Source organism: Vanacampus margaritifer, chromosome 1 (genome assembly GCF_051991255.1).
Source record: "Vanacampus margaritifer isolate UIUO_Vmar chromosome 1, RoL_Vmar_1.0, whole genome shotgun sequence".
NCBI lineage: Eukaryota > Metazoa > Chordata > Actinopteri > Syngnathiformes > Syngnathidae > Vanacampus > Vanacampus margaritifer.
The window spans coordinates 14,775,262-14,788,574 of NC_135432.1; the positions used below are offsets into that span (position 1 = coordinate 14,775,262).

General features: G+C 38.9%; 1 protein-coding gene across 2 annotated transcripts in view; it reads right to left on the minus strand.

Annotated features, from left to right (window-relative positions):
• LOC144036079 (inactive dipeptidyl peptidase 10) overlaps positions 1-13,313 on the minus strand; it is a 47,707-nt gene that overhangs the window by 32,989 nt on the left and 1,405 nt on the right. For both annotated transcript variants that reach the window (XM_077546385.1, XM_077546377.1), the window contains exons 2-4: positions 2,655-2,769; positions 1,802-1,897; positions 177-271 (exon numbers count right to left, since the gene is read on the minus strand). In XM_077546385.1, coding sequence (XP_077402511.1) covers positions 177-271; positions 1,802-1,897; positions 2,655-2,769 — 306 coding nt within the window. The remainder of the gene's footprint in view (positions 1-176; positions 272-1,801; positions 1,898-2,654; positions 2,770-13,313) is intronic.

Below are 13,313 nucleotides of genomic sequence, written 5' to 3' on the forward strand. Positions count from 1 at the left end.
TTTTGTTTTGTTTATAAAATAATATGACTATATTTCCTGTACATTTATTACACGTTTTATGTTTGCTTTAGTTTGAGCCTACAAAGGAATGAATTGACTTCACAAAACTTATGTCCAGTCTGCCTTCATTTGAGAGTCAAGACCAGTTTTATCACCGTCACGTGTGCAGTACTCACCAGTGAGGTGTTGTCCAGCAGGAGGGTCGTCAGGTTGTTGCTGAGGCTGAACGACAGGATGTGACCATTTCTGGTGCGCAGAACCACTTCGTTTTCTGCCATAATTAAAGGAGGGCATATCATGTAAAATTGACGTTTTAACTGCTTATGAGTTGTATACAAATACTTGAGTTTATCGAGTGCCTGCATCAAGTGTGAAATTTAAATATCATACAAATAACTTATCTGCTTATTTCTGAAAATATAGCTCCCCAGTCTGCCCTTCTAAAGCCATTCTCAGGTGACGTCTGAAATCTGGCTGCACGACTAGCTTCATTGTGTTGAATGCACAAATTAGCATTAGCGTCTGATAACCAGCACATATAGTACTTAAATGCTCAGAATGGTCGACACAGTGGCAGTGGCCCGAAGTTGATACCACCATAGTCTAATATTCAGGCAAGACTCACTATTGGCTCAGCAGAATACAGTATGGTTCGGTATATACAGTTGCTCATTATCATGAGACAGGCTCCTCAAAACATATCTAATAAAATGTGCTCTAATTCTTTATTCTTTATGTATTTTATCAAGGCACATGAGAACTGTTTAAAATTCTTCAAACATTTTTTTAAATAAACAATAATAATAATAATAATAATAATAATAATAATAATAATAATAATAATAATAATAATAATAATAATAATAATAATAATAATAATAATAATAATAATAATAATGCAGCACGGTGGCTGACTGGTTAGCACGTCCGCCTCCCAGTGCAGAGGACGTGAGATCGAGTCCGGGCTTCGGCCTTCCTGGGTGGAGTTTGCATGTTCTCCCCGTGCTTGCGTGGGTTTTCACCGGGTACTCCGGTTTCCTCCCACATTCCAAAAACATGCATGGCAGGTTAATTGAACACTCCAAATTGTCCCTAGGTGTGAATGTGAGTGTGGTTGTTCGTCTCTGTGTGCCCTGCGATTGGCTGGCAACCAGTTCAGGGTGTACCCCGCCTACTGCCCGAAGCCAGCTGGGATAGGCTCCAGCACCCCGCGACCCTTGTGAGGAAAAAGCGGCCAAGAAAATGGATGGATGGATGGATGGATAATAATAATAATAATAATAAGAATAATAATAATAATAATAATAATGTTTTTTTAACAGCCTAATATTTCGCCCTAAAAGACAGATTAAAAAACAGACACCTGAATGATTGCATGTATGACCTAGCTAACCTCTATGTGCAAGTTATGGTCAGCGTATTGACGTATTTTACGAGCATCAATCCCCTCTGAGTCCGGCGAGGGACAGGCAGAGGGCAAAAAAGTGAGTGATGATCCTAGCTAGCTTGCAATTTTGTGTTGGATACCATTCAAAATCAATAGGGTCTCTGTATGGATATGGAAGAAGAATTACTTTAAGTATAAAGACGACTGGCTGAGAATTGAGACGAGTAAAATCAATTTGTCTTATCACTTTAGCTAACTTTGGCTCACTTTAGCCGTCCTGTGTTGTCCTTTCTTGACTGGGTGGCCTTCCTTTGTTGACTGGTGACTTAACGCTTGATTTCATGGTAGTGATGTAGCTGACGCAGCAACCTTCCCTGTAACGTGGATTGATGCAACATGAAGGATGATCCTTACCTGTCCGCCAGACCACACATGGGTCGTGAATTTTGAAGTCTTCGTTCTCCAGGTCCTCCATTGTGAAAAGAGAACGGCGTAACAAGTGAGATTCATCTGAAAATTAAGCGGGAAAGAAGAATCAGTCCAAATGTTTTGTTTTTCCATCCATTCTTTATACAGTAGTTAAAATCTGTTTATATTTGTAAGACAATTAAGACTGTTAGAAAATTAGATAAGGAAAGAGAGAGTCAACCTTAAGCATTTCTTGACAGTATTATGATATATGTGACCTCACTATTCTAAACATGACATTCTAATTAATATTATATTTGTGGAATATGAGATATGAAGCAAAATCCCGCCATTTTTATCCATCTAGGGTGGCAGCCATTTTGCCACTTGCTGTCGCCTGAAGATGACATCACAGTTGCTCAGGGCTCAGGCAACGACCAATCACAGCTCAACTGTTTTCTAAAGCTGAGTTGTGATTGGTTGTTACCTGAGACCTGAGCAACTGTGATGTCATTTTCACTCAGGTAGCAACCAATCACAGCTCAGCTTCAGAAAACAGTTGAGCTGTGATTGGTCGTTGCCTGAGCCCTGAGCAACCATGATGTCATCTTCAGTCGAAAGCAAATGGCAAAATGGCTGCCTTCTGATATTGATGAAAACTGCTGGATTTTACTGCTTAACTCATATTTCATTCACGCAATATTAAACAGAATACCGTATTTAGACTAGTGGGGCTGCATAGAACATATTATTGCGAAGACATTTTCGGGGGGGGGGGGGTTGACCCTCCTTCAGTTTTATGATGGGGACAGTTTGAAACTGGAAAAGGATGTAAGTATTCTATTTTCATCTTACTTACCAGGGGTGAGGAGAATGACAGAGAGAATGACCAACGACATGACAGCCAGAATCACCATCATGGCGATCCCGATGCCTTTCCAGTTCCGCGGTGGCCCATCTGAACTCCCCAGCTCCTGTCCCGAAAAAATAAAAATAAATCACACGCGATGAATGTGCACATTTGTGTGGCTTCACTTTCACAGTGGAACCAACAATGTCTTCTTTCAGATGACATCCCTGGCTATAAGAAAGATGCCTTCCCTTGTTATGAGAGCCAACTTTCAAATGCTGCTGTTTTTTTGTATGCGCCATCACTTTCAATCACTGCGCACTTCATTTGGCTTAACTGACTGATGGGCAAAGTGGTGCTCCTGAAACGTAGTGTGATGCATGCGGTGTGCTTGGAATTTTGATGAAGCTGGATTTATTAAGCACTATTCCCCGGATATTGCTTCAGAATGCTGAGTGATGTTGTTGATGTTGTACTGAGGACTGGAACACTGGTGAAAACATGGCAGTATATCGCAACAATCCCAAGAGATACTAGGCATAGGTGCTTGACTGAATTTTCTTAATAGCTCTCTTAATGAAATGACTTATTGTTTTCTTAGATGACGAAAATATCAAGCAATGTTTTTTTTTTTTTACCAGGTCGTCTTCCACGATTGGTTTTGAAGCTGGCTCATTATAGAAAAATAAAATCATGTTTTGCATGCAAATATTTGCATCTCTGGAATTTCTGGCCGCCTAACAAGTGTGAAATTAAACAACCAAGTAAATACTTCATAATCTACTTATTTCACCCCATGATTACAAAACAACACATTTACCTAATAAGACACCCGCACAGAGTTTCTCCACCAATGACATGGCCAGAAAGGCTGGACGAAGATCCAGAGCCACTTTCACGAGACAGTTGAGTCAGGCCTGCTGGTCTACAATGAAGCACCATGATTTCAAAAGTCAAAAGCCATTTCTCAATTGGCATTCTTGTCCGTTCTTAGGTCCTTGTGTTCGCGTGAAACGTGATCAAACGTACGCATAAAGCAAAAACGAATGGAATACCCGGATGTTGGTCTTGTCAGCTAGCTTAAACCAAGCATGCATCAGTTGGATACTTGTCAAGGTTTAACTAGGAAAATATCCCAAGATTCATTTTATCAAACAAGTTAACAAGTACATACACAGAAGAAGAAGGTTCGCGTATACGTTCTTAGGAAGACTGTACTCTGCTTTCTTCATATTAAGAAATGGCCAAAATCACAAGGTACGCAAAGCTACAGTGCTAGCAGTGTTAGCTAACAGTGTCATCAGTGTTAGCTTCTGGGAACTCGTGCATAGTTATGGCATTTGTCTATGCTGGAGTGGAGTGTATTTATGCGGATGACGTCTCCACAGCACTACTCAAAGCAAACACTAAATCATAAAAATACAATTAAAAAGTGTGTGGAAAAGTACAACAATAAAAAATAAACACCCCTGCTTACTTGATATTGTATATGGAGATGAGGTTGAGAGGATGTTGTGTTTGGCTATTTGTCCTCTCCCCATTCACAGTCCACACAGTAATTGTTAAAGTGTAATACAGACTCTTGTTGTGTGTGGTAGATGCTAAAAAACAGTTAAATAAACACACAGCAATGTATGGGGCAGTTAAACAGAGACTGAGGCTGACTATTAAAAATTCTGACCATTATGTGGAAATGATTGTTGATTAATCACATCTTGAAGCTAAACTCAGTGCACTACTTGAGATTCTGTTGATATTTGCTGGTTGTGTTTACTTGCCTCAAAATAAAAATTAAATGTATCATATCTAAAACCATATGGAGGTCAATTTTGAATACATACATAAATATCGATCTATTGATTATTAATTTCCCACGTGTCCATCTCTTTCCCAAACACAGCAACATGTTTTAAACGGCTTAGTGAGATTGCCCGTCTCTCAGCAAAACCCAATAAAGCTCAAATGAGAGCACATCTCACATCTCTACAAGGTTGCAGGCATCACATTAAAGCTGCTTGCTAGTCATCATCAGTCACAATTAAACACAATGGTGTGCCGCAGGCAGACGCTGTTGCATTTTATCACAATGAGCGGCTGACACCGCCGGCTGGACCGCGAGGAGTTCAGTCATCCGGCGGCTGTTAAACTCAGCATTCATTACACCTCGCCTCGCCCACCCTCGGTGCCAGCTATGTGGGCAGGCAGGCCGGAAGCAAAGAGCGGAACAGACTGCGGCCCCTCCTTGCTCTATGGGGCGCACCAGCTCTATTTCTGAGTCACTAATAATGACCGCATGAGCATAAATAGTGCCAACTAATGCGCTTTCACAAATATAACACTTCATTAACTACAATTAGATAAAGAAACAATAGTCTGATGATAACCATAATGCTTATTCAGCACTGTGCATGGCTGGTGCTTGAATCGAATCCATCTAACAGACGTGCAGTTACCGTGAGGTAGCAAGACTACAGACTAAAGGTCTTACATCTTTAGATATAAATAGATATATTGTATTGTTTCACACCGTATTCACACTGCCATTGAGAGAAAACAAAAATAAACAACTATAGCATTTACAGTATTATGGCGTTGTTATATCCCCAGTGTCAGGTTCATACCGTAACATTAATGACCACTTAACAATCAAGATGGGCCCATTTAGGAATGGTAGAGATGTTAATCGAGTGTTCGAGAAGAACCACATACGGATGAGCATTTATTATCTACAGCAGTCCTGCTGGCTCTCCTCCAATCTCAATTCATTCATTCCACAGGTGTTCGAGGAGCTTTTTCCTTTCACGCTAAACTCATTCAAGCACACCCTTTTTAAAACTGCTGAGTTAGAAGTAACCCAAAGTGTGTGAAATGGCTAACCCAGTTCCGGGTCCAAAAGGGGCCGAGCCAATGCTGGGTTATTCATGCAATGCATTCAATTGTGATCCACCTTGGGGTCAAATCTAACCATACACAAAAAATGGAATACCATGTTAACAGCATAGCTGTGATTGAAAATAATACAAATTGTTAAACAATATTTTCTAAGAAGGAACAACTTCTTTCCGTCAGGGCTCACCACAGCAAGTGTCTCACATGATGTTTCAAGACCACATAACAATCCACCCATTTTTATCTAGGATTGGGAGTGGCTTGGAATTGTAATACGATATTAGATTACAATAGAACAATAGAACTGGATGTTACCGTCAGCCCTGACTGGGTTTTAAGCCCCAGTCCACTGAGCCACCCACGTGCCACCAATATGGGCAAGCCGAGAATGTAACATCAAATTTAGTACCCAACCAAGCAACTGTCATGTTTATTTTCAGTCTTGTTTACTCCCTGTCATGTTTTCCTTGTGTTTTCCCCTTGTCTTGTCATTTCCTGTTTTATTGTGAAAAGTCTGACTCCTCTCGTTTCTGGTCACTTGCCCTTCCTCGTGTGGTGTCTGTGTCAACCCTGATTGTGTCCACCTTTCCCCATTACCCTCATGTGTCATCCAATCAGTGCCCTCAGCCAGGTGTGTCTTGTCATGTCATTAGTGTTGGTGTATTTAGTCGGTTGTCTCCCCCCTGTCTGTGTCGGTTCATTTTTGCTGTTGCAACTGTCGTAAGTCTTTCGCCACGTCACGCTGACCTCTTCTCCTGATCAGGATCCATGTCATGTTGTTAGTCTCGCCTTAGTTGTTTTGTCATGTTTAGCTTCATGTTTTGTTAGTTCAGTTTATTTTGTATTTTGAAGTTAGTTTTTTTTTCATTAGATATTAAAACGTCTTTTTGGACTGCACCTCTGCCTCCTTGCCCTGCCTTCCCGCATCTGGGTCCTAAAGCCCACTTCTTACTGACAGCAACTAGCAAAATTGAAACCAGCGTCAACTGTTCAGCACCCCCCAAATCCAATCTTTAACCCAATTTGCTGGGTCAAAATAAATAACCCAACTTTGAGTAAAAGTAAGCAATCTGTCAGCAAGTAACAAGATAGCAATTTTTTTTTTTTGGCTTATGCATGTTTTGTGAACTGGGAACAAATTGCCTTCTACAAACTGACTGCTCAAAATGTCAAACATGAAGACTTAAGATTCAGGGACAGCTAAGCATGTTCTTTAAGAATGAAGACTAATTGCACTGCTATGGCCAAAACAAAGATCCAAAAATTTGCACTGATATACAGGAAAGGTTTTTAGGATGTGAGAGATCGATCCATCCATTCATTTTTGATAGCACTTGTCCTCGTTAGGGTCACAGGTGACAAGTCGGCTATCCCAGCTGACTTTGCGTAAGAGAAATGAACAATGAACTATAAACCTAACATGCATGTTTTCGAATGTGGGAGGAAGCCAAAGTACTCAGAGAAAACCTACGCAAGCGTGATTACTTGCAGAACCCTGAATTTCAGAACTTGTAAGGCTGACATGTTAACTACTCGTCCACGGTGCTGCCAAAAGAAAGAAATCCCACCTGTGAAATGTAACAACATGACTGATTTCCACTTGTATTCTCAATTCCTACCTCTAATTAGTCAACCCGAAAGCTGAAGCATGCTCCCACATGCCCTCGGGGACCCTCCGCCAACCACACGTACACATACAGTACGTCAAGTTAAGGATACGTCACAATTCCAATACCCATATGGGTACTGTATAGTGCTTCATCAGGGGGGTTGGGGGTGCGGGGGAAACAGGAATTTGGACAAGCAGAAATTGAGTCCCCAGAGTGAAGAGAGCTTTTCTGGCCACCATCGCGCACGTGAGATAAATGCGCCACGAAAAGCGCTGTGTCAAGCAAATACGTGACAATTGAGCGAAGTGAGGATCTTCATCAAAATGCTGATGCACCAACCAGTTCTGATAAGAGCTTCAATATGCAGACCTTCTACTGTGAGCAGAAAGCACTAGTTTATATTTTGAGTTAATAGAAGTTGGCGTTTCTACATAATATATTCATTTTATTGTAAATTTGAAAGTGAAATCATATTTTTGTGCAGATCAATAGATTTTTTTTGTTATTAATTTTCCTGGACATTTCTCTTGTTGCTAGGCAAAATTTGTGGGTAAGTGTTTACCGGTAAGTGTTTACCGGTAAGTGTTCTAATGCTGTAAAATCCCGATTTTTTTTTTTGCACCATTAATGTCATACGAAATTTGGGATTTTGAACCACATAATACAGTTCAGTTCAACAAGAATGAAAGATTTTTTTTATTATTAATTTTCCTGGACATTTCTCTTGTTGCTAGGCAAAATTTGGGGGGAGCAAAGCTTCTGTCACAATTACCGGTAAGTGTTCTAATGCTGTAAAATCCCCCCCAAAAATTTGCACCATTAATGTCATGCGAAATTTGGGATTTTGAACCACATAATACAGTTCAGTTCAACAAGAATGAAAGATTTTTTTTTATTATTAATTTTCCTGGACATTTCTCTTGTTGCTAGGCAAAATTTGTGGGGAGCAAAGCTTCTGTCACAATTATCGGTAAGTGTTCTAATGCTGTAAAATCCCCCAAAAAATTTTGCACCATTAATGTCATACGAAATTTGGGATTTTGAACCACATAATACAGTTCAGTTCAACAACAATGAAAGATTTTTTTTATTATTAATTTTCCTGGACATTTCTCTTGTTGCTAGGCAAAATTTGTGGGGAGCAAAGCTTCTGTCACAATTATCGGTAAGTGTTCTAATGCTGTAAAATCCCCCCAAAAATTTTGCACCATTAATGTCATATGAAATTTGGGATTTTGAACCACATAATACAGTTCAGTTCAACAACAATGAAAGATTTTTTTTATTATTAATTTTCCTGGACATTTCTCTTGTTGCTAGGCAAAATTTGTGGGGAGCGAAGCTTCTGTCACAATTACCGGTAAGTGTTCTAATGCTGTAAAATCCAGATTTTTTTTGTGGGGGGGGGGTTCTCACCATTAATGTCGTACGAAATTTGGGATTTTGAACCACATAATACAGTTCAGTTCAACAAGAATGAAAGGATTAACTCTGTGTTTTCATTTGTCTTTGGCTTATTCCAAAAGGGAGAAGCAGGTTCAGCAAGGGGTATTAAAAGAAGAACATGGAAGATGCACAAGACATCCCGATGATCCCGGCAAATAAGCAGATTCACATTCAAAGCAGTAAGACTCCAGGGACAGCAAACTCTTGTTATCAAAGTTGCTAGTCTGTTTAGTTTGTTTCACTTTTTACAGTTGTTAAAACTTCTTCAGCGAGGGATGCTGCTGCAATGTGACTCACCTTCACATTACCATCATCCTTAAAGTTAAAACAGATTTTTTTTTTATGCTTGCTTTTTGAATAACTTATTTTGATACTTGCATGGCATTTAAGAATGCTGAAATTTTGCATAAAAATGGTTTGGTTAAGAACAGTTTTAGGATTATTCCAGTTTGAGATATAGAATATTTTGGCAAAAACAACAATTATTATTATTATTATTATTATCCATATTTGTTTCAAAATCTAAATAAACCAGAGATCATCTATTGTTTAATTGTTTACTGTAATGTAAACTGACTAAATTTGTTGCAATTAAGAGCTGTCACTAATCATTCATAGTTGACCACTTTATCTAGACTAGGGATTGGAATTTATTAATTGAATTAATTTTCTTTGATTAACTTCATTCACTGCCATAAATTCATTTTAAAAAATATTATTAAAAATTAGGGGACAGAGGTGATTAAATGTTTTTAATTGTAATTAATCACATGACTTCACTAGTTAACTCACGATTAATCACAAATTCTATAGGTTCTAAATGTACAATAAAAAAAATTCTAGGTTTTCATACTCTTGTTGACAAAAGTGGAAAAATGTTAAGCTAATAGAAATAGTTCAAATGAATTTTTATAGCTGTCAACGGCAGTGAATGATTTTTAAAAAAGATAGAAAATATTATTAAAAATTCCGGGCGTCAGGCGATTAAAGTTTTAATCGTAATTAATCGCATGACTTCACTAGTTACCTCGCGATTAATTACAAATTTTACGTACAAAACTAAATGTACAATAAAAAAAATCTAGATTTTCAACAAAAGTGAAAAAAAATGTTAAACTAATAGAAATAGTTAAAAATGAATTTTTGACGTTTATAGCCGTCAATGGCAGTTAATGAGTTAAGTACACAGTATCATTCAGTTAATGTAAATGAAATCCCTATATACATTCTGAATGGATTACTTTTTTTTTTTTTTCCTGGAGAGCTCAGTATTGTTCATTCGGTAATTTTACCGATTTGACATGTCATCATCATTGCTCTCCTTTTTTTTTTTATATATTTTTTTATATATATATATTTTTGGTATTTTTCTTTTTTTTTGAATGTGGGTGAATATGTGTATGTGCGTGCGTGCGTGCATTCATTAGTTCACCTAAAACCTATAAAAAAAAAAAAATCCCATACCGTTTCCCTAAACCGAACACTTCCAGCCAGAGTCGTGAGGCCGTCAGGAAACCCGAGAAAGGACCAATGAAAAGAAAGGAAAGTGAAATCCAGAATGGATTACTACCAGGAATGGGATAATATCAGCAGCATGGTTGCGAGAGCTTTACATGTCTTTCTCACATCTCCCTCGTCGTCCGTAGAGCTTCTCCCACATTCCACAAACATGCCAGTTAAGTTAATTATTGAAGGCTCAAAGTTGCCCATGATTTAATAATGAGGACAATGGCTATAGAAGATGGAAGGATGGATGGGAAATTCTCTTTCTGAAGGTTCTAGCTCAGAAGAATTGGCCTATAATGTTTCTGTGGGGACGGGTAAACAGGAAACACAGGGAGAGCTGGCAGTAACAAAGTCAAACAGGTGCAGCTAATGAAATGACAAGCTCTGTATTGAATGTAAACGTGCTTAGTAGAAGCAGTAGCAGCAGCATACGCAGGATGTTGCTGATTCAGAAGTTCAGTTGACTTACGCAATTCAAGCGAAAGGCTTCCCCTCAGCAATTCATCCAACAATTCCGATTGTATCGATCATGCTTACACTCCCATTCACACTTAAGCACTACAAACCAGAACATGCACAATCCAGGCACTGTGAAGATTTCAGAACTTAGACTCATCTCCTAACTTTGTCTTTGATGTCTTTGAGTCATGGTAATTCTGCCAATAAATCACACAAAGATGATACTGGTTTGGGATTTGCATATGCGCGGGAAAAGAACTTCTCCACATCAGTCAAAGATGTTATATAAGATATTTAACAAGCAAGCCTTACAAGAAGGCTTCTGTGGCAGATATGCAGCCCTGGGTATTTTCGACATGGCCCTGACTTTAACGATTCACTGTAATTGCACACGAGGGAACGTTGTAGATTAGCAAGTACCCCACGTATGTATCACCTTGTCAATATCTCCCTCAGAGCAGAGGTCGTCGTCGGAGCAGGCTGTAACTTTGAAACGATTGAAGGAACGGCTAACCAAGCCGTTCGCTTAATGAGATACGGCAGTTGTGTCGTATTGATTCGCATCTCAGCAATTCTTTTATTACATCGAGAAGAGCATCTCGAGCGCCATCTTTGCCATCGCTCTCAGTCTTGTCTCAGCACCAGAAACAGAGTGCCGCTAACTGGGCTGATTGTATTTTTTGGGGCCCCTAGAGGCATCCCCCAACTAACTAAGTTGTTTTCTTTTACTGCATACTTATCGATATCACTGGGGAAAACAGCAAAGCGATATTCAATTAGCAAAAAACAGCGGGGCTTCCCAACAGATAAAATGAAAGCGACTCTCTGCCCTGGCCTAACGATCCTAAACATGGCTTCCTGGCATAGCTGATGAAAAATAAATGAATAGTCATATTTTGAAATGAGATCCTGTAATTGGCTGGAAATTAGTTCAAGGTGTATATGAGTCAAGATGGATGGATGTTTTAAATCGAGAGGATAAAAAGTATGTCTTGCAATTAAATAAGTGACATTTTCTTTTTTTTCTTTCTGGAGAGCTCAGTATTGTTCATTCGGTAATTTTACCATGACATGTCATCATCATTGCCTCTCTCTCTTTTTTTCTTTTTTTTTTGTATGTGGGTGAGTATGTGTGTGTGCGTGCATGTGAGTGTGTGTGTATTCATTAGTTCACCTAAAACCTATTAAAAAAAATCCCAATCCGTTCACCTAAACCGAACACTTAAGTGACATTTTCTAATCCAATGTTGCCACCCTTTATTGAAAAGCACTGCTTTGCCTCATCGGTCTTCATCTTGACTGCGGCTGTGGTGTGAAATGTCGCAACTTCTGCCAGCAATGTGGTGTCAGTAAGCCCCCGAGAGAAACAACAAGGCAGCAGGATCATGCCTCGGGCGCTGCACCCAAGTTTGCCTGAGATGTCATCACTGTCAGAGGAAAAGCAATACAAGGTTCTAATCTTGGGTGACTTCACACCAGATCTTGCTGGGCTCTCTGCGCGGCATTACATCTCATTGTTTCAAACACTTTTCTCCACTGGGGCCACTCTGCGCTGATCTCACCAGCACAAGAAGGGGGGGGGGGGGGGGGGTCCGCTTGATAATACAATATGTGTTCATTAGTCCACTTGGCAAGCTTTAGGATTCATGCACTTGCACTGCAGAGACACAGAAGCACATAAGTGCATTTTTCTCAGGTGGTGTTAGAAACTTTTGATATACTGCATTTTTATTAGGGGTGTAATTAATTAATTAATTTTTAATCATAAAAAATCGCAAATTTTATGTGTATAATTTTTCCCCCTCTCTAAGTTTCATGTTCTTGTTAACATAAAAGTGGGAAAATGTTACTAATAGAAATATGGCTACATCTTTGAGTCACTGATAGAGCAATTTCATAATAATTCATAAAATTGAGTTAAAATTAAAAAGGTGTACTGTACTGTAAAAAACGAGTGTGATATTTATTCCATTTATTACTGCTAAATTTTGACGTAGACGTGTCTCATGCGTTGCGACTGGAATTCCCCCAGTACAGTCATTAATTGCAAATTAAAATAATTAGTGGTTTTAAATTAACTCAAAATTAACGCACTCATTTTGACACCCCTCTTTTTTATCCTTTGCTAACAACTTCTACTTGTCAATCAACTATCCATTCAGTAGCTAGCTAGCTAGTAGTTAGCTAGTCAGTTAGTCAGTTAGTTAGTTAGTTAGTTAGTTAGTTAGTTAGTTAGTTAGTTAGTTAGTTAGTTAGTTAGTTAGTTAGTTAGTTAGTTAGTTGGTTAGTTAGTTAGTTAGTTAGTTAGTTTCCAAGCATTATGTTGTTCCAATCTGTTTATGTTGGCGCCAAATTGGGCACTAGTGACCCACCACATCCATCAAATTGAGCTGCAGTAGGAAAAACATTTTCCTTTGTGTAGCAGATGGCATCCATTGAAATGTGCAATATCTACAGGGAGCCATTCTATTTTTGAATTGCACTGAAATCAGCCATGCATGTAATTACTCTGGTCTGAGAGTTTTGCCAAAAATATGACGTAACCGTTGATGCATTGTTCAGTGCAGCGTTAATGACCCTTCGTGAGCGTTATCAATAACTACAAAAATAGATCATCCAGCATCAGTAAGTGCGGTCGCTTTTTATTTCAGCTTTGAGTTTACTGCGTTGAGCCATTTTGAGGAAGGAAGGAATTCAAACTGAATTCAGTTAGTCAAAAATTGTGTTTTTAAAACCAACCTCTAAAGGACTGCATGTA